This window comes from Poromitra crassiceps (assembly GCF_964638095.1).
Source record: "Poromitra crassiceps genome assembly, chromosome: 23".
In the NCBI taxonomy this organism is placed as follows: Eukaryota; Metazoa; Chordata; class Actinopteri; order Beryciformes; family Melamphaidae; genus Poromitra; species Poromitra crassiceps.
Genome location: NC_139639.1, coordinates 15,386,077 through 15,409,025, shown reverse-complemented (window position 1 = coordinate 15,409,025; position 22,949 = coordinate 15,386,077). Strand labels below are relative to the sequence as shown.

The following is a 22,949-nucleotide window of genomic DNA, read 5'->3' as shown; positions in this document are numbered from 1 at the left end:
CTAACGTTTGAGAGTGTTTTGTGAACGTTTAGGATGAGGCCGCCCGGCTGCGCTCGGTGCGTTCCCTGGGTAACCTGGTAACCATGACCGCAGCTCTCTGTTTTCACAGCACTCTCAAGTTCAAGCACTATTTGGCGAAGCTATTAATCACCACTCATACAGAGATGTATTAGAAATGAGTGCACTGGCTCTTTTATACCGGTGAAGTACTACCCACACAGGCAGGACCACAGGACCACATTTTAACAGGCTTGTAACTCTTTTGTTCCTAATTGCGTTTCCACATTTGACATTTAAAGCCTTAAACCGATCCATGCTTTGGATGCACTCACCAGAAAAACGCTTTGTTCGGTCTCTCCCCCTCATACCGGCTCATCCACTTGTGGGGGACGAGGCTCAATTTGTTGGACAGTGAAGTTCTGTCATATACAGTAGTAGTCAACTGGAAGATATCTCATTTTGGAGCACACCCTTCTTGTCCTTTTAGTTCTGATCTTTAAGATTGTGTTTGTGATTGTGTTTTTCATAGTCTGGATTTTCCTTAAAATCGTCCAAGATTTCTATTTGATTAAGTTTTGCGTTCCTAAGATCAAGGAAAACGCAGTCTTCTCTCTTTTCTTTCAGTCTTGTGATTGGCTGCCAAACTTAGCTCAAGTCTCCAACGGTTTATCAGATTTATAGCTTGGCTTGGCAGGAGGTTTCTTTTTCTTCCGCCAATATTCTGCAGAATGTCCAGAGGAGATCCTGTCATGAAGAGGAGAGTAAGTGTGGATTCCGGGATACTAGCTTTAATTATATTTCTTTGATGAATTTCCCATTAAGTATGACCGGAATGATTTCGGAAAGTGTCATGAAACTGATTTTTTCTTAGTGTTGACTCCTTAAATCTATCATGATAGGCTACTTGTGTAACCGTTTCCCCAGAAAGTGATACTGACCTTTCTGTTTCTGTCATTGGTTTGATTGATCCATGGGTTGTTAGTCTAATAGCTTTTTTCTTTGTTTTGGTTTTTAACCTTTTATTTATACAGGGGGAGGGAGTCTCACTGAGAGCAATGCTGCCTTCTTCATGAGTGCCCTGTTCACATTCACACACACATTCATACCTGGGTGCTGACCAGTACAGTACAACCACAGTCAGCTCCACTGTGTTAAGAGCCTTGCTTGAGGGCACCTCAGTGGTGGTAACGAGGGAGGGGCACGCGCTGCTTTTCACTTTCCAAACCACATTTATCCGGCTGGTCCAGGGATTGAACCAACAACCTTCCAGTCACAAGCTCACTTCTCTCCGTTAGGCCACCACTGCCCAAATTAAATTACCGGTAGTTGATTTATTGGTAACACTTTACAATACTGTAACACAAAAAATGGCTAGTTATTGAGGAACTAGTCAGGAACTAACCATTAGTTCATGAATAGTTAATGATTAGTTCATGAATAGTTAATAGGTAGTTCCTTAATGGTAGTTACTTAATAACTGACCATTAGTTACCATGTTAACGAACCAGTAAGTAATGATTACTTCCTTAAAAAATATATATATATTACTTTTTTATTTCGCTAGTTCATGAGTAGTTAATGGGTAGTTCCTTAATGACCCTTAATGGTAGTTCCTTAAAGATCCTTAATGGTAGTTACTTAAGAACTGACCATTAGTTACCATGTTAACAAACCAGTAAGTAATGATTACTTGCCTAATTTTTTTCCGCTAGTTCATGAGTAGTTAATGGGTAGTTACTTAAGAACAGACTATTAGTTACCATAGTTGTTACTAGGGAATTGATCATTAGTTCATGATTACTTCACTATTAGTTACCATATTTGTCAGTGGCCAATGGTCAGTTCTTAAGTAACTACCATTAAGGAACTACCTATTAACTATTCATGAACTAATCATGAACTAATGATTCGTTCCTGACTCGTTCCTCAGTAACTACCCAATTTTTGTGTCACAGTATTGTAAAGTGTTACCGATTTATTCCCTTGAGAACTTGATTGGCTATTCCGTATAAATCCGCTCCTCACAGGGAACACGGAAATACTCCTGAATAAGACAATTCACTTTATTCCAGTGAAAGAGTGTTACAACATTGAGGCTAATCTGTGATGTGGAAACAATGCTCAGCTCCTGAGAGAGTAGACTGGCTAAGGTTAGGAATAGAAGTCCAGTGAATGTGGGTAGACAGGGATCAGCTGTGTCAGAGGGTTGGTTTCAGCAGGAAATGCAGCCTCAAAGATGATATTGGCTCGGGAGAGATAGGCGGATATTAATGACATTTCACACTATTATTCATATTGACGGCCTTAAAAAAATACTTGCTTTATCCATCCTTCATTACTCCTTACTGAGTAATGAAAATGTGTCTTTTTAAATATTCCAAAGGCAAAAAAATAACCACCCACCCAACAATATATGAATGTCAAGTACGTATAGTAAGGAAACCGCCTCACACCCTTTCTTTTAGAGTATGGGTTCTTATGTATCTAGACATTGTATATCTGGAACTGTCTACGGCCCGGGTTCATGGGGCTAAAGAGCTCACTTTAGAAATGTGGAGTAGTTTTTCACAAAACCTTAAAGATCTCCTGAAGTAAGTCACCTATCTACTATGCATAGAGTTTACAAATTCCCAAGGGGTGGGTGGGTATTTTCAATTTATTTGGTTTGTTTTTGTTTTATTTTAATTTATCTTAATTTATTTCTGTATTGCTGTTTGTCTTGGCTGTTTTTGTCCTTTGTTCTGTGGTGTATGTTTTTGTTTTATCGTGCATTATCTTTCTTTCTTTAAATATGTCGTTATTGAATGTATGTAGCATTATGTCTTGATAGACATTACGGATTATTGTTTCATTATTGTTTCATGCTGCTATATCTTCAATAAAAAATTTGATCACAAAAAAAAAGTACGTATAGTAAGGAGTTGGGCCACCGTCTTCCTTCATGAACAGCTTCAGTCTTTGGATGCTGTCATGCTGCATCCTGAAGTGTCTGCAGAGATACCAGACCTTTCTTCAAGAAGGAACGCCTCCAGTTCTCAGAAGGATGAAGGTGGAGGAAATTGATTTCCAGTAAAGGATCAATGATGTTCAGATGTGGTGATTAGGAGGTCCCTCTCCGCCTCAGGTGATGCTGCTTTTTCCAAATGTACAGTAAACCCACCCAGATGGAGGAAAAAGGATTAAAGGCAACTGTATTGCTTTTGCCATGACTCAGGCTCCAGATGTTCTGCTCTTGACACAAAGTCATGAATGCATCTTTGTGCGTTGGCCTTGGATTCAAGATGTTTCATAAATACCAGCTTTGTGAAACGAACCACTTACACTTTTTGTTGAGTGTCACAGAAATGTTGACCTTGGGGTCACCTGGAATTCAAATTGGGCTGCCTGGAAAAACAAAGAAACAAACAAAAAACAACCGAAGAGGGTTCGAGCTACATGTGAGCAGCTCGGGGGCACGGTGGTGCAGTGGTACAGTTAGTGCTGTCGCCTCACAACTAGAAGATCCTGGGCTTGATTCCCGCCTGGCACGGGGGGACACCCTCACGTGGGGGGTGAGGGTGTCCCCCATGTCTTCAGTACTACTACCTACTGCCCAGGTGGGCTATCTTATCAAATGGGCCTTTCTGTGTGGAGTTTGCATGTTCTCCCTTTGCTCCCCGGGGGTTCCTCCATACAACAGTATGACCCGACTAGAAAGAAGATCGTCATCTGACCAGTGACGACAAGTCTGGGTCCCCGGGCGCTGTACACAAGAAAGCTGCCCACTGCTCCTGGCCTGCCACCAGATGAAGCACAATTAAAGAAAGATAAGATTAGAGTGATGTCACTCAAGCAATTGTGATGTCATCAGTGACCGATGTCATCAGTCACTGATGTCATCAGTGATGATGTCATAAGTGATATCACTCAAGCAATTGTGATGTCATCAGTGATCACTGTGACCTAAAAACATCACTGTAGTGTCCCCCGTGGGCGGATTTCTCTCTCATTTTCATGCACCAGATTAATTCCCGACCCCTGAAAAGTGTTTTTGCCAATTTTAGAGGCGATCAGAGCACCAGTGCGCCTTGAAACTCCAGCCAAACAAATAGACAGCTCTCCAATTATAGTAGTAAGGCAAGATGGAGAGATAACAGGTGAGAGTGAAAGCTATGACCATGTATAATGCACTATATTCTCTCCTTGGGCTAACTTCTTGACTCATTTTGCTGGGGACTCCCCTGGGACCGCTTCCTCAAGCTGACGTTCGGGTATGTCTGTCTAGCTGCCGCCGACAACGTCCCAAGTCGAGGCTGACGAAGCATGATTTTCCTTCTCCTTCTCGCTCTCCAACCCCCCCCCTCCCACACACACACACACACACGCACACACTTTGTTGCCATAGTGATCGTCCCCTTGAGGATCATTAAAGCTGATTCTATAGCAGCATGGATCTTGAATCATCTGGCTGCTTTACAGTCTATGTGTGCTTACTTACCATATACATCTTTATTGTTTAATTGCTTATTTGCTTATTAATTTATTTAAAACGTAAACAAAAATGCAAATTACAAGCTCATGTCAATAGAATACAGAGGCTACACAAATCAATGATCCACCCACATGCCACTCCAACTGCATTCAAGTCTCCACTTGCCCGTATCTCAAATAATTGTGATAATGTGTAAGCTTGTATCTGATATCAATAATCTGGTCCCACATGCACATCTGCCTGAAGAGAATTCTAGACCAATACTTTTTCCACATCAAGGACCCCTAAACGGACACAAATTAGACCACAGACCCTCATTTGATAAGATTTTGTCTCAGGATCCCCCCATCTGAGAAGATTTTTGCTTTTAGACGTTTTATTACAGAAAGTGTATGAAACCCATGACCAAAATAGTCATACATTCTGTTATTGTGTTACTATGGATGGAATTATAGTGAACATAAATGATTCCCCTTTTTGCTGGGGACCCCCTGAACCCCCTCAGAGAGTCCCCGGACCCCACTTTGAGAACCACGGTTCTAGACACAACATGTTTCATAGTTCATCCTTGTACTTTACTGTGTGTGTGTGTGTCTGTCTGTGTGTGTGTGTGTGTGTGTGTGTGTGAGAGAGAGAGAGAGAGAGAGAGAGAGAGAGCAAGACAGAGAGAGCAAATAATCACCCCCTTCATAAGTGTGTGAGTGACATTAATGACTTCACCTCCGCCTCTTGAGGAGGGAAGTGTTTGAACAGGAACAGCACGTTGTTGCTACAGTGGGGGAGCGTAGGAGGAGAGTGGGGGTGGTGCTGGCATGAGTCACAGACTGTGATTGGCTACCAGCGAGTAAACAAACCTGCCTGTGGAGGTACCCAGTCTGCGGCTGCCGTCTCCATAGAGACCAGCCCTCGCACTCTGTGGCTTTTCAGCAAATGCTCCACGCTCCGGTGGCCCGTTTGGTATATGTATACACACACACACACACACACACACACACACACACACACACACACACACACACACACCACACACACACACTCACACTCACACACACACACGTGCCTGCGCTAGTCTATAGCTTCCATACTGTAATGCCTATGAGAAGGAGTCATCTAGTTGCCTACTTGTGTACTGGAAGTGGAACTAATTACTAACTCTAAAGGTGTGTATGACAAGACCTTTTCTTTCCTCTGACCTCAGTCCCACATCATCTGAACAAGGAACTTTCAGTGGAAGGAATGAAACAGAATTTTTTTTTCCCTTATGGAAATAGTTAGTCTTTTATTATTTTCTTCAGGTAGAAAAATCAAACTTTTTCTTCAAGGAGTTGCACAGCAAACATTCACATAATAAAGTTAATTTTCAAATAAATAAATAAAATAAATAGACATTACAGTGATGATACAGAACAGAACTGACAGCTTTTCTCCAGCTGTGAGCTGTGAGTCCTTTGTCTTCGCAGGCGTCTCTTTCACAGTCTCTGCTTCCACAGTTTCGCCTCCCTCAGCTTTGAGGTGAAGCTTCAAGTGTCTTAGGACTTCCAGCGCTGGCCCCAATCTGCGGAGCCTCCACTCTCAAAAGGTCTGTTCCACAACCCGGCTAAGGAACTCCTCAGACCCGAGGCTAACCCTTCGCTGTGCGTTGATACGCTCGCCTCCCTTTGAGGTCTTCAGAAAGGCTCTTTTAGCCCGACTTGGCCTTTCTGCTGAGCTCCAGGTACACGGAGGACTTGAGGAAGCGGGGATAGCAGTCCTTCTCCATCAAGGCGTAGATCTTGGCCTGGGCCAGGTCGAAGCATGAATGGCTGGGCTGCTCGATGTTCGCCTTCATGGCTGCTTTGGTCACATGGTCAAGGTTCACCTGGGAGGACAGAAGAGGTGGAATGATTATTATGACAGAGCATATTGACTTTGCGCAGTGTAGCGTATTCAGTCGTCTATTATGGTTTTTGCTATGTCTACTTTAGTCGTTTGATATTTACCTCTCGTGGCGCGTCGCTGCAGATGAACTCGTCATAGATTTTCTTGGCCTTGGTTTTCAGTTTTGAGGTCTTCGTCGTCCTGTAGTCTTCACAAGCCAAGTAGAAAGCAATGTTTTCCTCACTGAACTCCGACTTCAGGAACGCTCTAAATAAGCACAGTCCACCTGGAGAGAGGAGAGAGAATGTGTTGATTAGCAACTGGTAGTTAACTCTTCAACATCTGCAATGATCAAAACACTTTCATACAGTGTGAGTGAAAAGATTCTACTCACTTTGGCTGGACAGCAGTTTCTCAAACGACTCCTTCCATTGTGAAGGCTCGTCTACATTTAACCTGCAACGAAACATATAATTAGTGATGTAAATACTAATTCATCCATATATTAAAAAAAAAAAACTCAGCTTGATAGAATATCAGTTCACTGATAGTTGGAAATAGAGAATTTGACTGAATGTCTTACCTCATTTTCTCAGGTTTCTTCGAGTGTCCAGTGATGCTGTGATCTGACTTCTGGTGGAGTAAACTTCCAAACAGAGCTTTGAGCTCCTTTGCCCTGTAAAGATAAAGAGAGAGAGAAGATGTTACACGTGAGATTGGTAAGTTATACATCTCTAAATTCTCATTACAGCAATGTTGTGTCTAACAGCACACAGTCAAATGACTTTTCATCCTGAGACAAACATGAGAGAAAGGCGAGCTCACCTCTCCAGGCAGGTGGTCGGCAGTGAGTCGAGCCCTTGATCGAGCATATGAATCAAGCACATGGTGGTGGCAGCTCAGATGTTTTCCTGCTTGCTGACGGGTATTTCCAAAGATCACAGGAGCTGTTTTGTAGTTATGTGCTGTGCTGTGCTGTGCTGTGCTGTGCCGTGGAGCCCTTCTCTGCTGCAGATGAGCTGGCTCTTAGCTGGTCTCTGTCGGCTGTGTGAGAGGACTGACTTTTTATATGCCAGTCCACTCCGTGACATCACGCCTCTCAGCCAATGGGACGAGAGCTGGGGGAGGATGAGGATTCTCCGCAACTCTTATTTTCCTCCACACCACTTCCTCACCACTGACCACCGGCACATGTGACACAGTGACTGGATTCCTTAGGGACTCCTTGAGTGTCTGAGTTCATTGTGAATTCTATGTGTGATCGGCCTACTACAAAAATCAGAGTATTCATTCTGTGTATGTGTGTTTCTTATATACTACAGGAGGACCACATGTCATTTCAGTAGGACAGAGAAGTTAGGACTTTGGTTTTGTGTCAAGGAATTGCATCCCCCCCCCCCCCCCCCCAAAAAAAAAAGAAAAGAAAAAGAAATAAAAAATTCAGAAATGATCTACTCTCTCCCAACCCAGTCACCAGAATAAAATGTTGCCATTTTACGTGTCTGCAAACCTGCAATCTCAACATAAATTTGAAACAAAATGGCGGTAAATTTGGAAACCTGGCCGCTCGGCCCGGAATAACACAGTGCGGAGCCCCTGGGGTTGAGCACAATTGAAATGCCCCCCTCCTTCCACTTTACACATAAAAAAAGTTCAATTTAATGTGGCCCAATGCCATCGTGTATGGATCCCCCAGCCCAGCTTGCTGCCTTTCCGCCCGTTCTTCGCCCTTAAAAAAATAACCCATTATCAATGACTCCATGGGTAAATAAACATGCCCTGGAAACTCCACGCAGCCGAAATGCTCTTAGTTAAGAGATGGGCTACCGTTTGGAAAGTATGAAATGGGGCCCGTGCTTTCCAACGTTAACAACTTTGGTTGTTTAGGCAAGTAACCAGACTTAACAAAACGACGTAACAAAAACGTTAAATGTGAAATGTAGACTTTGAATACGCCACGCACGGCTCTCTGGTATAAAAGGCAAGGGTACGGCAACCATTTTAGGGCATCCTCCTACCTCTATTGGCTATCATTCCTCAGACTAAGCGTTGTCAGCTCTTGTGTATCACACTTACACTGCATCACGTGTGCGAAAACGTTGTCATTCCTCCTGCAACGTGCCTCACTTATCACTCAAACTAGTATTTCCGTTCCCGTGAGGAGTGATGACTGATAGCTAGCTTGAGTGATAAGTGAGGCACGTTGCAGGAGGAATGACAACGTTATTGCTTACGTTATGTAACGCTTACGTTACGTTAACGTTTTGGTGTGAGACACGAGGAGTGATGACTGACAGCTAGTTTGAGTGATAACTGAAGCACGTTGCTGGAGGCATGACGGTGTTTTGGTGTGAGGACTGAAGGCGTTTCAGAGCACACGTGAAGCAGTGTAACTGTGATACACAAGAGCTGACAACGCTTAGTCTGAGGAATGATAGCCAATACTCTGAGGTAGGAGGATGCCCTAACATGGTTGCCGTACAAGTGTCTCCGCCCTCCGCCCTCCATCCCCCAACCACAACACCATTTCAATAACAAACTCTATAACATTGATATACTCATATATCTAGAAACGTAATATGCAACGTTTGGTTCAGAAACGTTGGTATTCTACATATGGATTCGTACAATGTCAACATTTTATTCTGGTGACCTCGTGTCATTTTAGTTCATAGGAAGTTCAGAATACAAAACACACAGCAAGTTAGTCCAAAGCTTCATCTCAGCCTTCTCTCAAAGGGTTGAAATTAACAGAGCCATCTCTTTATAACTGCAAATAGGGAAAGAAAAAAGAGCATGAAATGTCAATGAAATGTAGTCATATCATATAGACGGTTTTCACCAGCTGCAACCCCACAGCACTTCCTTTTTCTCAGCTTCTTCTTTGGTGTTTTATGGCAGTTGGCATCCTTAAATGTTGCATTACCGCCACCTGAATTGTATCAGCTTCACAGTGCTAACTATTTACAGTGTCCACTTTCTCAGCTGTTCAGGGGAAAACACTGACGTACTTCTATTTCCATTTTTGCTATACGTTTAAATAAGATAGACCTACCTACTTGTATGCGTGCAATAACGTACTGATACTATCAGTCTGATAGTCAGTTTACTCGGTAACATGTAGCTTTTATTCGCCTCTCAGGCTAGCTCTGGACCAGACAACAACGCTTCCTGTGTGCACGTCTTTCCGACAGGGGTGGTTGTTATGGCAACTATCAACAACAAGACAGACATAAAGACCGAAATAGGCTACGTTGTTACTGTGTGTGTCGGAGACACGGCCTAACGTTAACATTTAATATGAGCCGAATATTAGTCTGCGCTCAGCTATGTATACAGGAAGTAAACCGGATATTCAGGTGGGTTGTGACCATTTGTTATTGTTGTCAAGTTAAAACCGTCTATACAAACGCACTAAAAGTCCAATATTTACCTAGCTAATTATCTCCATACAGTATACTGTATGTGTGAGTGTGTGTGTATATAATAATACTATATATATATATATATATATATATATATATATATATATATATATATATATATATATATATATATATATATATATATATATATATATATATATATATATATATGTATGTATGTACTCCTATATATATACAGTATAGGAGTGAATGTAATCAACGAAGGTCCTATAAATGTAGTAATGCAATCATGCATGCGTTTGCGTGTCTTTGTTTCAAGGGGGAAAAGGAAAAGCTCACACATTCCCTGTCTGGAAGATCATTCTGGCTAATCTATTTCTGGTCAGGGTACGGCCCTCACAGTGAAAGTATATCTGTGTGCCTATGTATGGCCTTCATTGTCGAGACACCTACTGTATTGTGTGTTGAATCCGGAGAGTCTAATTTTAGATAGGTGAGAGGAAACGCAAGTTTAGGGTAACCGGACGAAAAGGCCGAGCGCTTATTGGAAGCGTGTGAGCCAGTTTCCTCTTCCTCTCCCTCCCTCGGTCAGACATAGCTGGGTGTCAACAGCAGGTCACTTTGCTCCACAATAATGAGCTGGTCCTCCGCTCCTTCAGACACTATGGCTGTCAATGCTGAGTCATATCGGCCTAAGGATGTTTTCAGCTCCATGTAAGAACTAATGTGCCCTGGTCTATGCATTATAAGCTCAAACAAGACACGGAGGGAAAGAAAGCGCTGTGGTCGAAAAGGTTTGCGCTTGTTATGCCCCCGCTGGCGACAGCCGTGGCTGGAGGCCTTAATTTTCAGGTTGTCCGTCCGTCCCATTCTCCTTAACGCAATATCTCAGGAACGGCTTGTGGGAATTTCTTCAAATTTGGCACAAACGTCCACGTGGACTCAACGATGAACCGATTACAATTTGGTGGGCAAAGGTCAAAGGTCAAGATCACTGAGACCTCACAAAAGACATTTTTGGCCATAACTCAAGAAGTTATACACTAATTTATGACACATTTTCACACAAATGTCTCATAGGATAAAATGAAGCGATGACCAAAAGTTCAAGGGTCAACTTCACAGTGACATCATAATGTTTTGCTTGCCACTGCTGAGAAAATGATTTTGGGTCATTCTACAAAAACGGTGGAACTGCTGTCACTTTTGCAGGCATCAAAATCCTTTACAGTAAGTTGACCTAATCACATGATTGATTTGGACCCCAAGATGCTTGTATGAGTCCATCCTCTTCACTTCCTCTCCCTGGATGACAACCAGGACAGGGGGCGTGGCCTCCTGTTCCTCTGGTAGTCCACCACAAGCTCATTGGTTTTGCTGATATTGAGCTTCAGGTGATTGTTGTTGTACCGTGTGACAAAGCTCCCTACGAGTCCTCTGTAGGCTACTCTGTAAAAATAGTCTCTGAGTGAAGATGTTTCTCACTGGAAAGTATTCACTGGACTATTACTTCCATTTTGCAAAAAAAAAACATCTTAAATTCCTTCGAAGTCTTGATTACAAACTGCAACTTGACTTGTTGGTGGAGCATACAACCAACCGCAAGGTTATTTTTACTTTATTGTCTGTCTTTTTATGGGAAGATTATGTAATATTTGTTCGAGCATATATAGGCACAGATAATACAGGAAAATTTAATTAAAGATAAAGTACAGTCGCTTTGTGCTTTAATTGTTAAATACACAATAACATGCATCCCATTATCACAAGTAGGTTGAAGTTTAGACATTTTCACTGCAGGGTCAGTGTTTTTCAGGGTCAGTGTTTTTCAGGACATCGTGGCTCAGACATGTCCCAGCTTCTCTGCACCAATGGAGGCTTCTTTTTTGGAGACACTTGACATGATGTAAACATGTTTTCATTGTCTGTTGTTCATCATCTAGTATCTTACTCAAGCAGTGGCAAACAGGATCCAGATCTAGGCTATTTCACGCAACCACAACATGCGATTCTCATCCGTGCTCTGTTGTTGCGGTTTATTGATGTAATGTTTCGGTCATTTGAGAGAGGCCACAGCATTTCTCCATTTTTGTCCCCGATATATGTGCTGTGCGCTTGTTTATGTTATATCATGAGAAAAGCCTTGTTATATATATATATATATATATATATATATTATTTTTTTATCTAACAGCATAATAGGATCCTGTTGTCATTGTGTTTGTTGTAATCATTGCGCTATTGTGTCCATTGACAGAGGCGGCATGAGTGTATTATGAGCTATCATCATTGATTAGGTTAAAATCTGGGTTAGTCAGTGAAGCATGTTGTAACATACTGTAGAGCTACAAAGCTCCTATTACCACACACACACACACACACACACACACACACACACACACACACACACACACACACACACACACACACACACACACACACAATCCTACCTACTAAACCGTTCAGGTTTAGCAGGTAACCTGAAGATTACAACCACGACTGGCTTTTCTCTTATTAGAAATCTTGTGCTCGATTCCTAGGGTGGAGACTCTGGAGGCCAATTTTAACTAAAAAGAACCAAAATTGTGACAGACAGACAGACAGACAGACAGACAGACAGATACCGCCCACCCACCTACAGTAGGCGCCATCGTGCAAATGTGCGGCATCGGCTCATATTACATCGCAGTTGCTCCAGTGACATCACTGATGACATCACAACTGCCTGAGTGAGTGACATCACTGATGACATCATAATCGTGACTGACACCACCACTGTAATAAGTAATTGTTGTGCATGACTTTCCTCTAAAGGCATGACTAATTGAAAATATATAATTACCAGCCAGCTGGCTGCCGGCCTACATCTGGCTCTGTTTCAAGGTCAGAAGCTGACTGACTGACAACCCTCAAAATGCTCAAGTGACATCGCTGATGACATCACTCACTGATGACATGACTGATGACATCACAAGTGCTTGAGTGACATCACTCAGGAGGCTTATTAACTCACAACCCTTGAGGACAAATGCTGTTTGTGGTCGTCAAGAGGAGGGAATGTTAGATCAAGAACATCAAAAGGGACTTTGCCAGTGGCTTTTCCTGCGTGCGTGCAACAAAACAAACATGGCAGGGGACAGATGTGGCCTCGTGTGCAGTAAATGCATCCTCATCATGTTGAACATGATCTTTTCGGTGGTGGGCGTGGCCTTTTTGGTACTCGGCTTGAGTCTGAGGTTCAGCAATGACACAAGAGGCATCTTTGAGGACGTCCACTCAAGTGCATTTGTTACCGGTGTGACAGTGTTGATTACTCTTGGTTCAGTGATGCTGATTATGGTTGCCTTCGGGGACTATGGTGCCTGCAATGAGAACAGATGTGCTCTGAAAGTGTTCTCCGTCCTTCTGGCCCTTCTGGCCGGTGCTGAAATCGCAGTTGAAATACTCGCCTATAGCAGGAGCCATGAGATGGGGCTGCACCTTACAGAGTTCTACGCTAGCATGAATGCTCTGTATGTAAACACCAGAGACCCAGTCATTGGCCTCACACTCACGTTCGTCCACAACATGCTCCACTGCTGTGGTGTGACGGGGGTGCCCTTGGTGGACATTGCTCAACAGACGTGCCCCAAACCAGACACGATCTGGGAGCGCGCCATCATGCCTAACTGCCCTGGAGTCATTGCAAATGTGTTTGAGAGAAAGGCATTTCTAGTGATGTGCATCTTCTTTGGAACTGGAGTTCTTCTGATAACTTCCGTGGAGTTCGCCTTTCTCCTCATAAAACAGATCAAGCGATGTGAAGTAGCGAAATATGGATGGATAAAAGAAATCCAGGAGGAGATGGTAATGCTACATAAAGGATGCTAACTGCTATAAAACACTACCACAGATCAAGCGATGCCAGCAAGTGATCCCTGCATACTATGTGTACTACAGTGTACTGTTTGGCCCTGCACTCCTCTGCCCCATCAACAAAGACCAGACCATCGCTGGAGTTCAGGCTAAGCCAGTATCAACATGTTTACAGATCTTTGTCTGTGGCCAAAATGCTGATCGAACATTTTATTTTCAACCCAGAAGTGTTTAAAAAAAGTTATATACGAGCACTCATGCGTTCGATTTCTAGGGTGGAGACTGGAGACAATGCGCCACGGGCGTAACATGTTGTGGAGATTATGACATCACTGATGATGTCACTGATATCACGATTTGCATCACAAATCACGGATGATGTCACGATTTAACACCTGCCACCCATCTTAGGCAATTTATGATGATGCGCACTGTCGTTGGGTTGGGTATTGGTGGGAGGGTGGGTCGCGAACCCCAGCCTAAAGTCTTTGGGGGTCGCTGCTGAAGAAGTTTGGGAACCACTGGACTAGATCATTGTACTAATTTAAAGTTTGCTGTTGAAGAAATAAATGTTCCAAAACATTAATACATGAAAATGACGTCATCAGTGGCCGGCCGGCAGCCAGCTAGCTGCCTGGCTATATTTTTGCGAGGCAGCCAGATGACATCATCACTGATGTCATAAGTAACACACATGGTCCCGGCTTATAGCGAATTTGCGCTTGTTTATGTTATATGAAAGCGTGGTTATCTAACAGCATAATAGGATCCTGTTGTCATTGTGTTTGTTGCAAACATTGCTCTATTGTGTCCATTGACAGAGGCGGCATGAGTGTATATGAGCTATCATCATAGGTTAAAATCTGGGTTAGTTACAAAGCTCCTATTACCACACACACACACACACACACACACACACACACACACACACACACACACACACACACACACAACCATTCACATTATACTGTATACATGCATTATATTCTTCGGGAAGGCACAAAGAAGTCCCACAGTGTGTTATCACTCAAATTGGTCACATTAGCAACAATTAGGTCACCACAAAACTGGGTTAATAGTTTACCATGTAACTGACGTCTATCTATTCTCTGCTTGTGAATTTAAATCTAGCACAGCCTTGCGATTCATCTCTGTATCTTGTTTTGGCCCAGAAATGTCTATCACATTGCTTCTTTGATATTTTTCTTTTTATTCCAATTTTACTAGATTTTTGCATTTCATCCTCCATTAAAGATCTTTTTTAAAAATATATATTCAGTGTCATATAGGTTCATGTTAAAAAAATTTTTTTAATTATTTTGTGCTTCCGGCTGGTTAGATTCAAGTTTGATTTCTCCAATGTATATAATAGTCAAATTTCTTCGTAGTCCAAGTTTTTTCTTCACTGGAGGTGTTTTGCTGTACATGTTTTGACTTTGACTTTTATTTTGTAATTGTTCGCTTTATAGTTTTGGGCTATACGCTGTGCAAGATGAGAACGGGCACGAAGGGCGACTAGTTCTCTGGAGAGATATACAGAGGTCTTTCTAAGGTCAATCATGTTTTGACTCCTGTCTGTCTGCTTAGACATATTTAGGTCTCCATAAATAAAAACTGCACTCAGCCAACTGCAGCTCTCTGGGTCTTCGGTCAACGTGATGTTTGTTGTTGTTGTTCGCTCTTTATCTCCAGCACAAACAAGACTAAATGTTCCACTATAAAGTAAAGTAAAGGTAAGATGTGAGCATTCAGGGACAGATTCTACAGGACTAATGTACCTCCATCATGAATAACAGGCGGGCAGTACGGTGGCTCAGTGATTAGCACTGTTGCCTCACAGCAAGAAGGTCCAGGGTTCGAGCCCCGGTCCATCCCAGCTTCTTTCTGTGTGGAGTTTGCATGTTCTCCCCGATGTTCGTGTGGGTTTCCTCCAGGTGCTCTGGTTTCCTCCCACCGTCAAAGACATGCAGGGTTAATACTCCTGTCAGTGCCCCTGACCAAGGCACTGGCAGTCGAACTGGAGTTGGTCCCCCGGGCGCTGCACTTTAGCTGCCCACTGCTCCTAGTTCTAGGAAAGTTCCTAGTAGAGGATGGGTCAAATGCAGGCACGGGGACAATAAAGGCTAACTTAACTTAACAGTATCGCAAAGGCTCTTTAGCCACACTAGTTTGCTGACTAAATATATCCTAGTTCCGTCAGATGATGAACTGCATCCTTATTTAAGTTCAGAATCCTGTTGATTAAATTATTTCAGCAGTGACAGGTTTTTTACTTCGCAACCTGGCTTAAGTTGGCTGAGCTTACACAATTCCTGGTAATTAAAAGAAAGATGATCGTGTTTTGCAAGTTTAGAATATTTCTAGATTCTAGATATTTGAATGCTCTGCGGACAGATACCACATCCTGTCCCCCTGGGATTTTCATCGATGATCAAAGCCTGCGGTTTCCGGCAGACTCTATCACAGTCGAGTCAAGTGCGGGAAGTAAACTCCCGCGTGGAAATCCTAGTCTGTCAATTCCCCAGACACTACCTTCCAAAAAAAGATATCCAAGACTGTTTCCGCCTCTTTCTACACATCCTCTCCCTTCCCCTCCCCCTCCTCTCCTCTGGGCCCTCCTCCTCTGCTGAAGCACATCCGTTCAGATCTTGTGTTTTGACTTCAGTGTCTCATTCAAAGTCAACACTGAGAGCAGCATTCACTTTGTGGGCACTTATAGAGAGGCAAAGTGACCGCCTACTTCCTGCTTCAGCACTGTACCAGAGATTTTCATCCGCCATTTATTTTCCCATAGACATTTCGTAAAATGCTTATAAAAACAGTTTTACTTGTGTAAACCAAATGGTTCAGATATATTTAGAAACAGGAGAGACCACATAACATTTCACTCGAACCAAAACGTTAAAAAAAATTGCGGATTCAAAATAAATAAAATTTCGATGTCGTTTTTTTGTTGTTGGTCTGAGTGAAATGTTCTGTGGTCTCTCCCGATTCTAAATATAGCTGAACCGTTTGGTTTGATAAAGTACAACTATTTTTATAAGCATTTTATGAAATGTCTATGGGAAAATAAAATGGCGGATAAAAATCTCTGGTACAGTGCTGAAGCAGGAAGTAGGCGGTCACTTTGGCTCTCTATTGGAGCTCCTCTAGCAGCGGACAGTTATCTTGTTGCATAGTGCAGCATGCAGGCAGATAAGGCTCGAGTGGCACCATATGGCAGCAGACTGAGGATCCAAGTCCTGCATATTCAGCCGGCCAATAGATACCTGTCTGACAGAGCAGGTGCAGGCTCACCTAATGCATCCCAACTAAGAAGCCCTGCCAACGGCTCTCAGCAGTAGTGCACATGCATGATATCTGTATGTTATCAAATGTCAGTGGGCCACTGAACAGTGGGAGACGCAGCGGCCAGGAGGGCAAATCAATGTTCACAATGTTCTACCAAGCCTGTCTCAGCTCCAGCTGAATAACATTTAGTGCACATGGGCTCAGTGTAATCCATGCAGTCAGGTGGTGAGAAAGAAGATACGGCCTCTGGATACACCCATCTGTCTCTGTAACGTCCTGTAGCTGCCAGACGATATTCTGACACCCTGGCTATTCCAAGTGCACGCATGACATGTCATTCACCCATATGGTTTGGGCTCCCATATTCGTAAAAAGAAACAAAGAAACAAAGAAACAAAGAAACAAAGAAACAAAGAAACAAAGAAACAAAAAGGTACAGGGAATGTTGACATAATTCGTACTTAATTGACTAATCAAAGTAACTTGTTCACCCACGGTCACATACCCGTTATCACACGGTGGATCTGATCAGACGTTTGGAGAGCACCACTTTCTTCTTGGAATAATATGATTCTATGGGGGCAGCCAGGAAAGATAGTGTGGTTTAATTTTTTCAAAGAACCCTCTGCAGGAGGCTAATAAGTACGAACTCGTTAGCATCTGAGCAGATATGCCTGCAGGGAGGCTATATAGCGACGCACCAGCAGGACACTGATATGCTCTGCTGTAATTGGGTACATTGCCAGAAATCCAGCTGTGATGCGGCTGCCTTGCGAGAAACTGGGATGAGCGGTGACAGAGGTTGAATGGGGTGCCGGTAAACAAGTCACAGATGTCACATCAACATGTCAGTGTGATGGAGGGCACAGTTCATTATGTCATTTCAACCCAATCGCCAGAATAAAATGCCGGCAATGGACGTTTCTGCAATCCACGGATAGATAGGCCTATGTACAATCTCAAGGTCATTTTGAAACGAAACGGCGGCCTTTCACGTTTCTAAAACATAGCATTTTACGTTTCTGCAAACCTACGATCTCGATGTAAATTTGAAACAAAACGGCGGTTAATTTGAAAACCTTGCTGGCAATTCCCAACGTTAAACATAAATAAAACAACTTGAACAACTTTGGTTCTGTTTAGGCAAGTAAAACGACTTGGTTAAGGTTATAGGAGTATGATTTGGTTTCGGCTGAAACAACAAAATATATCTGATTCAAGAAACACATGAGATGCTTTTTACAATAACAACGAGAGGGCCACTTAAATAACAAGTAAAATAAAATATTTTAAAATGTGTAAAATAATAAATTAGACCGGTAATGCAACGTATTAGTTGTGACAGCATCATTACTTTGAACGAGCAGCACCTACAGTAATGCTGCAGGATATGATTTTTTTTCTTCTTCTCAGTTGCCAGGAAACAAGTGACTTTGCACTGGTGTCTCTTTATGCAACTGATTGACTGTTGGTGACGTCTCCCTTTTCTCAGACCACAGTGACGGTGCTGCATGTTAGCTCTGCTCTCCAGAGGCTGATTTCACAAAGCTTCCCAGTACCAAGACACTTGGTCTTGTTGATGATAGTTATGGTGTAAAGTAAGTGCGTACAGTAAGTGAGTAGCTTAGAATGACATCGTTGCCAGCCTATTCCTTGACAGTCACATTATTATGTATCAGTAATAACTGGTGTGCTGTCTGCTTGGGTGGTTTTTAGTGAACACAAATATTGCCATATTCTAGTCATACACTGCCTTGAGATGACTTAATCCATTGATTACAGTATGATTTGATGGATTTGACATGCCAGCTTGACTGGAAGCTCAAAGTTGGGGTTTACTGGATGGGGTGGGTGGCGTGGGGTGGGCATGGTGTGTGTGTGGGGGCGGGAGGGTCCCGGGAGCTTCAGGACCCAGGGGGCACCTACTCATCTGGCTAATCTTGACTCAGGGTATTGAGTCGAGGGGCGACCATTTGCATGGATGCTGAAAGAAAGGCAATGGCAACATCTTCATGATCAAATAACCATAAGGTCACATGAGAGCTTCATTCAAGGTCAACATGCTTCATCATAGCTTCATCTTGTGCTTTATCATAGTTTTGTTTCAACAACAAATCTAGCTGTGTATTTACTGTAAAATGTAAATCAAACTAAGGAAGAACTGGACACAAATATAAGCACAAACAGCTAGTCCTGATCCTGGTACAATTACGGTTTAGTCTTTATTGCAGCCGACCCGGGTTCGAATCCGGCCCGTGGCCCTTTGCTGTATGGCCACCTCCTCTCTCGCTGTTTTCCTTTCTGTTCACTGTCCTAATAAAAAGGCAAAATGCCAAAAAATAGTAATAATCTTTAAAACGGTCCTAATCCTCACTGTCTGTCTCTTGTTCCTGTCTTCAGCAATATCCTCTGTAATCATATTTTCCTGGTAAGTAATAACATGTGGCTTACCAAGACTCCATGGTTTCCTTTCTAAAAGGTATAATATATTGTTGATATTTCTCCAAATGAAAGCAACGTGAGTGTCATTGTGCAGTTGAACAGCAATCAGAGTCTGAGTCTGCTGCATGAACTCTGCGGGGTCCAGCCGCTATGCCGATCACCCGCAGTGCCGACAGCCCGCAATGCCAACGTTAGGTTTAGGCGTGGGGGGTGGGAGAGGTTAGGTTTAGGGTTAGGGTCTGGGGGAGGTTGGGTTTAGGGTTAGGGTCTGGGGGGGGTTACGTTTAGGCGTGGGGGGTGGGAGAGGTTAGGTTTAGGGTTAGGGTCTGGGGGAGGTTAGGTTTAGGCGTGGGGGGTGGGAGAGGTTAGGTTTAGGGTTTGCGGGAGGTTAGGTTTAGGCATGGGGGGTGGGAGAGGTTAGGTTTAGGCGTGGGGGCTGGGAGAGGCAGCCGGTTCCCCGACACGCTGCACACCGCCTCGCTCAGCTGGTTCTGCTTGTGGGCTATCGGCATTGCGGACTGTCGACACTGCGGTCTGTCTGCACCAACTCTGCTGCATTCTGTCCAGCTGCATTATGACTCATCAGCTCCAGTAAACTTGATGAGTGTCGGATATTTATTTTTTGTGTATTTGAATGAACAAAGAGTCACTACTCTCTCAGCAGCAGTGCTGCTGGCCGATGAATTTGCGCTAATGCACAAGAATGTGTTTTGTTCGTCGTCAGCGCATGATAACTCCAGTGGAGACGGTGAGTGTTACTTTTTTCTATAGTCTGGATGCATTTGTCCCTGTCTTATCCCTGAAGCGCTGGCAGCAGGTCGGCGATGCTCTCCACGTAGTAATCAGGCACCATGCCCTGCCTGTCGGGGCAGCCACTCTCCAGGTGTGCCCGGGCGTCGCTCAGGGTGCTGACGCCCGTGAGTGTGAGCAGGGTCTTCAGGCCGCAGCGTGACCCCAGCAGGATGTCCGTGTCCAGCCGGTCTCCGACCATCAGACAGCGGCCGGGCTCCAGGCCGGAGCTCGAGGCCACCACCTCAAACATGAAGCGGTTTGGTTTCCCCACTGTCTGAGCCTGCCGCTGGGCTGCCGTCTCCACTGCCCGCAGCAGGCAGCCCGCATCTGGGACAGCCTTGCCTTCCTCCAGCGGCAGCCTGGTGTCTGGGTTTGTTCCCACAAATAGGCAGTCGGGCTGGGTCAGGTACTGCAGCGCTCGGTTCAGCTTCATATAGCTGAAGTGTTCGTCGAAGCCCACCAGCACCGCCTTGACCTGGGGGTCCAGGGGCACGTTGGCCCAGTCGAGCTGCCCCCCTGAGATGGGGTCCGGTCCCAGCCCGGTCGTCCGGAGGCCCACCTCCTCCAGCTCCTGCCCCAGTGCCGGGCTCCCGATCAGGTAGACCTTCCCCTGCAGGCCGCACACCTTCTGCAGGTACATGGCCGAGCAGTACGCCGTCCCAAACACCTCCTCCTCCATCACCTTGAAGCCCATGCGTGCCATTTTGTCTCCCAACATCTTTCTGGTCTTGGTGGAGTTGTTGGTGAGGAAGAAGACCTTCTTGCCATGGTCTTTGAGCAGGTTGATCACCTGGGCGGCCCCCGGTATGGCCTGCTCCCCACGCCAGATCACCCCATCACAGTCAAACAGGACGCTGTCCACGGCATCCAGCAGCTGACCAACAAGCAAGCCGCTCAGGTGCTCGCATTTACACCCAGCCATCCTGGTCAAAGTAACGTTAGTGTCTGCTTCAGAGTAACATGACTGCCTCAGATACTGTACAGTGATGATGTCATAATTGATGATAATGTCTCATCATTGATGATGTCACTCTTGACATGATGTCACTGTTGAGGGTACTGATGATGTCACAATGTTCCTTCCTATTGTATTATTATGACATCATCAGTACTGTCATAATAACTGATGACATCACAATTCTCAAGTGTATCGCTGTACTGCCCCCTACCTATTAGTATAAAAGGCAGCAAGGCATCATTGATGAGTGTCATCACTGATGATATCACAATTGCTCGTGACATCACTGATGACATCGCTCATGACAAAAGGTCTCAGCATAAAGGGAGGTGACATCATCAGAGATCACAGACCAAAACATTGATGATGTCATATTAGTCCTACGTCAAATAGATCATTAGTGATGTCATAAATACCACTATATTAAACTATAAGTAGGACCAGTAAACAGTGGACCAGAAGTGTGGTAGATGAGGGGGTTTGGAACATACCATGCCTTCCGCCCCTAGGCTGAAATCTCTATCTCGGAAGGGAGGGGAGTCTGGCAAGTGAGACTAGTACAGAGTTGACAACAACTACTTGCAAGCTATCTCAGCACCATAGCTAACCTGAAGTAACAAAGGGGATACTGTTGAAAATTAAAATGTTTGCTCATGATAAAGTTCAGCCAAATTCGTCTTGGAGCCCCCTAAAACAAACCTGAGGCACTTCGTTTGGAGGAGCTGCATGTCTGCTGCCTGCAACCAAATCATGGAACACAAGAAAAGGCTATCCTATGAAAGAAAGTATCCTACAGTGGTATATTGTACAGTGGTATACTGTACGTATTCACAGCCTGATAGGCTCAACAGTAGCTGGATGCAGTCTCCAAGAGTGTTCAGGAGTTCATATATAGAACAGGAGAGGTGGTGTAGACCCGACCATTAGAGAATCCTGCTCACATCACTGGCTGTGGATTAGATCAAGCAAATCAATCATCATCATACTGTAAGTGAAGAATATTATTGCTAGTTAGACCTCACCTTCTTTAGGAGCCCTTCAAGTTCAGTGAAAATAATGCAGGTCTGTAGGTGTAACTAGTGTCCTCTAGAGAGACAGTGGCATCAGCGGAGGACCAAAACGTGACTCATTAGCCAATGAACAGCCAGGAAAGGGTCTCGTGCTACTTTTGGATGCTAAAACAAAGCTGATAATGTACAATTTGATTCTTAAAAAAAAAACTTTCAAAGTACAACACAATTTTGCTACAACTCGACAGTGCTGCTTAATCCAGGACCTTCCTGGAACTCTTGAGAGTAAAAAACTGGTCCATTGGAGTGAATGGAGATGTCGCGACTCTTCTATATACACGGTTCTGGTTGTATCTAGATATATGATGGACCCCACCCCACACAACGTTTCACCTGCTGACTGATGGAGCTACAAAGCATTGTGCTCATTCTTATGGAGTCAAACAAAATGCCACTTCACTTTTCCTTCACCTTTTCAGAAGGTCAAGAAGGCCTATCCTGATGTACAGTAGGCTAATCTCATTGCTTTGCTTGCAAAAGAACGTTGCAAATCTTAAAAAAAAAAAGAGACCAGTTTCACATTGAGAGTGGAGGTGGTGGAAGAGGTGGCTCACTACAGTTTCACAATAGGCGATGATGCCATGCTTTATTCCTTGGAATGGAACCTTCTCATGGCCATTGAATGGCAGTGTGAAATGTCCACCCACATACAGTAGCAATGATGAGTGCTCAGACTACCTTGTGAGACTCTACTGCTGACTGTCTGGAGCTTTCCCGGTGACTCATTAGCACGGGTGAAGTGGCACACTTCCTGTTACGTTTATATTTCACAGTATAAAGATTAAAAGATAAAAAAAATCAAACATAGTAAACCAAACGAGAAAAGA

The 22,949-nt window shown here is 43.9% G+C and overlaps 2 protein-coding genes and 1 pseudogene across 3 annotated transcripts; 1 reads left to right on the top strand and 2 right to left on the bottom strand.

Moving 5' to 3' along the window:
* Window positions 1–5,804: 5,804 nt before the first annotated feature.
* rgs5b (regulator of G protein signaling 5b) lies at window positions 5,805–7,270 on the bottom strand. The gene is made up of 5 exons (XM_083658826.1): window positions 7,154–7,270; window positions 6,912–7,004; window positions 6,723–6,784; window positions 6,451–6,614; window positions 5,805–6,329 (listed from the first exon to the last, which is right to left on the bottom strand). The coding sequence occupies exons 1-5, from the start codon at window positions 7,213–7,215 to the stop codon at window positions 6,153–6,155; spliced, it is 558 nt and encodes a 185-aa protein (XP_083514952.1). The 5' UTR covers window positions 7,216–7,270; the 3' UTR covers window positions 5,805–6,152.
* A 5,570-nt stretch (window positions 7,271–12,840) lies between these two features.
* LOC310796767 (CD9 antigen-like) lies at window positions 12,841–15,545 on the top strand (the record flags this gene model as incomplete). Its single annotated transcript, XM_083659003.1, has 2 exons — window positions 12,841–13,560; window positions 15,504–15,545. The coding sequence occupies 2 exons, from the start codon at window positions 12,841–12,843 to the stop codon at window positions 15,543–15,545; spliced, it is 762 nt and encodes a 253-aa protein (XP_083515129.1).
* A 4,550-nt stretch (window positions 15,546–20,095) lies between these two features.
* On the bottom strand, window positions 20,096–21,016 carry LOC310797209 (glycerol-3-phosphate phosphatase pseudogene; annotated as a pseudogene). The gene has a single exon. The product of its transcript is annotated as a glycerol-3-phosphate phosphatase pseudogene (transcript).
* Window positions 21,017–22,949: the final 1,933 nt, after the last annotated feature.

Coding starts and splice junctions, on each gene's coding strand:
- rgs5b (XM_083658826.1), bottom strand. CDS start 7,215: ATGTGCTTGATTCATATGCTCGATCAAGGGCTCGACTCACTGCCGACC. Junction 7,005..7,153: donor CCGACCACCTGCCTGGAGAG/GTGAGCTCGCCT, acceptor TTATCTTTACAG/GGCAAAGGAGCTCAAAGCTC. Junction 6,330..6,450: donor GCAGCGACGCGCCACGAGAG/GTAAATATCAAA, acceptor CTGTCCTCCCAG/GTGAACCTTGACCATGTGAC.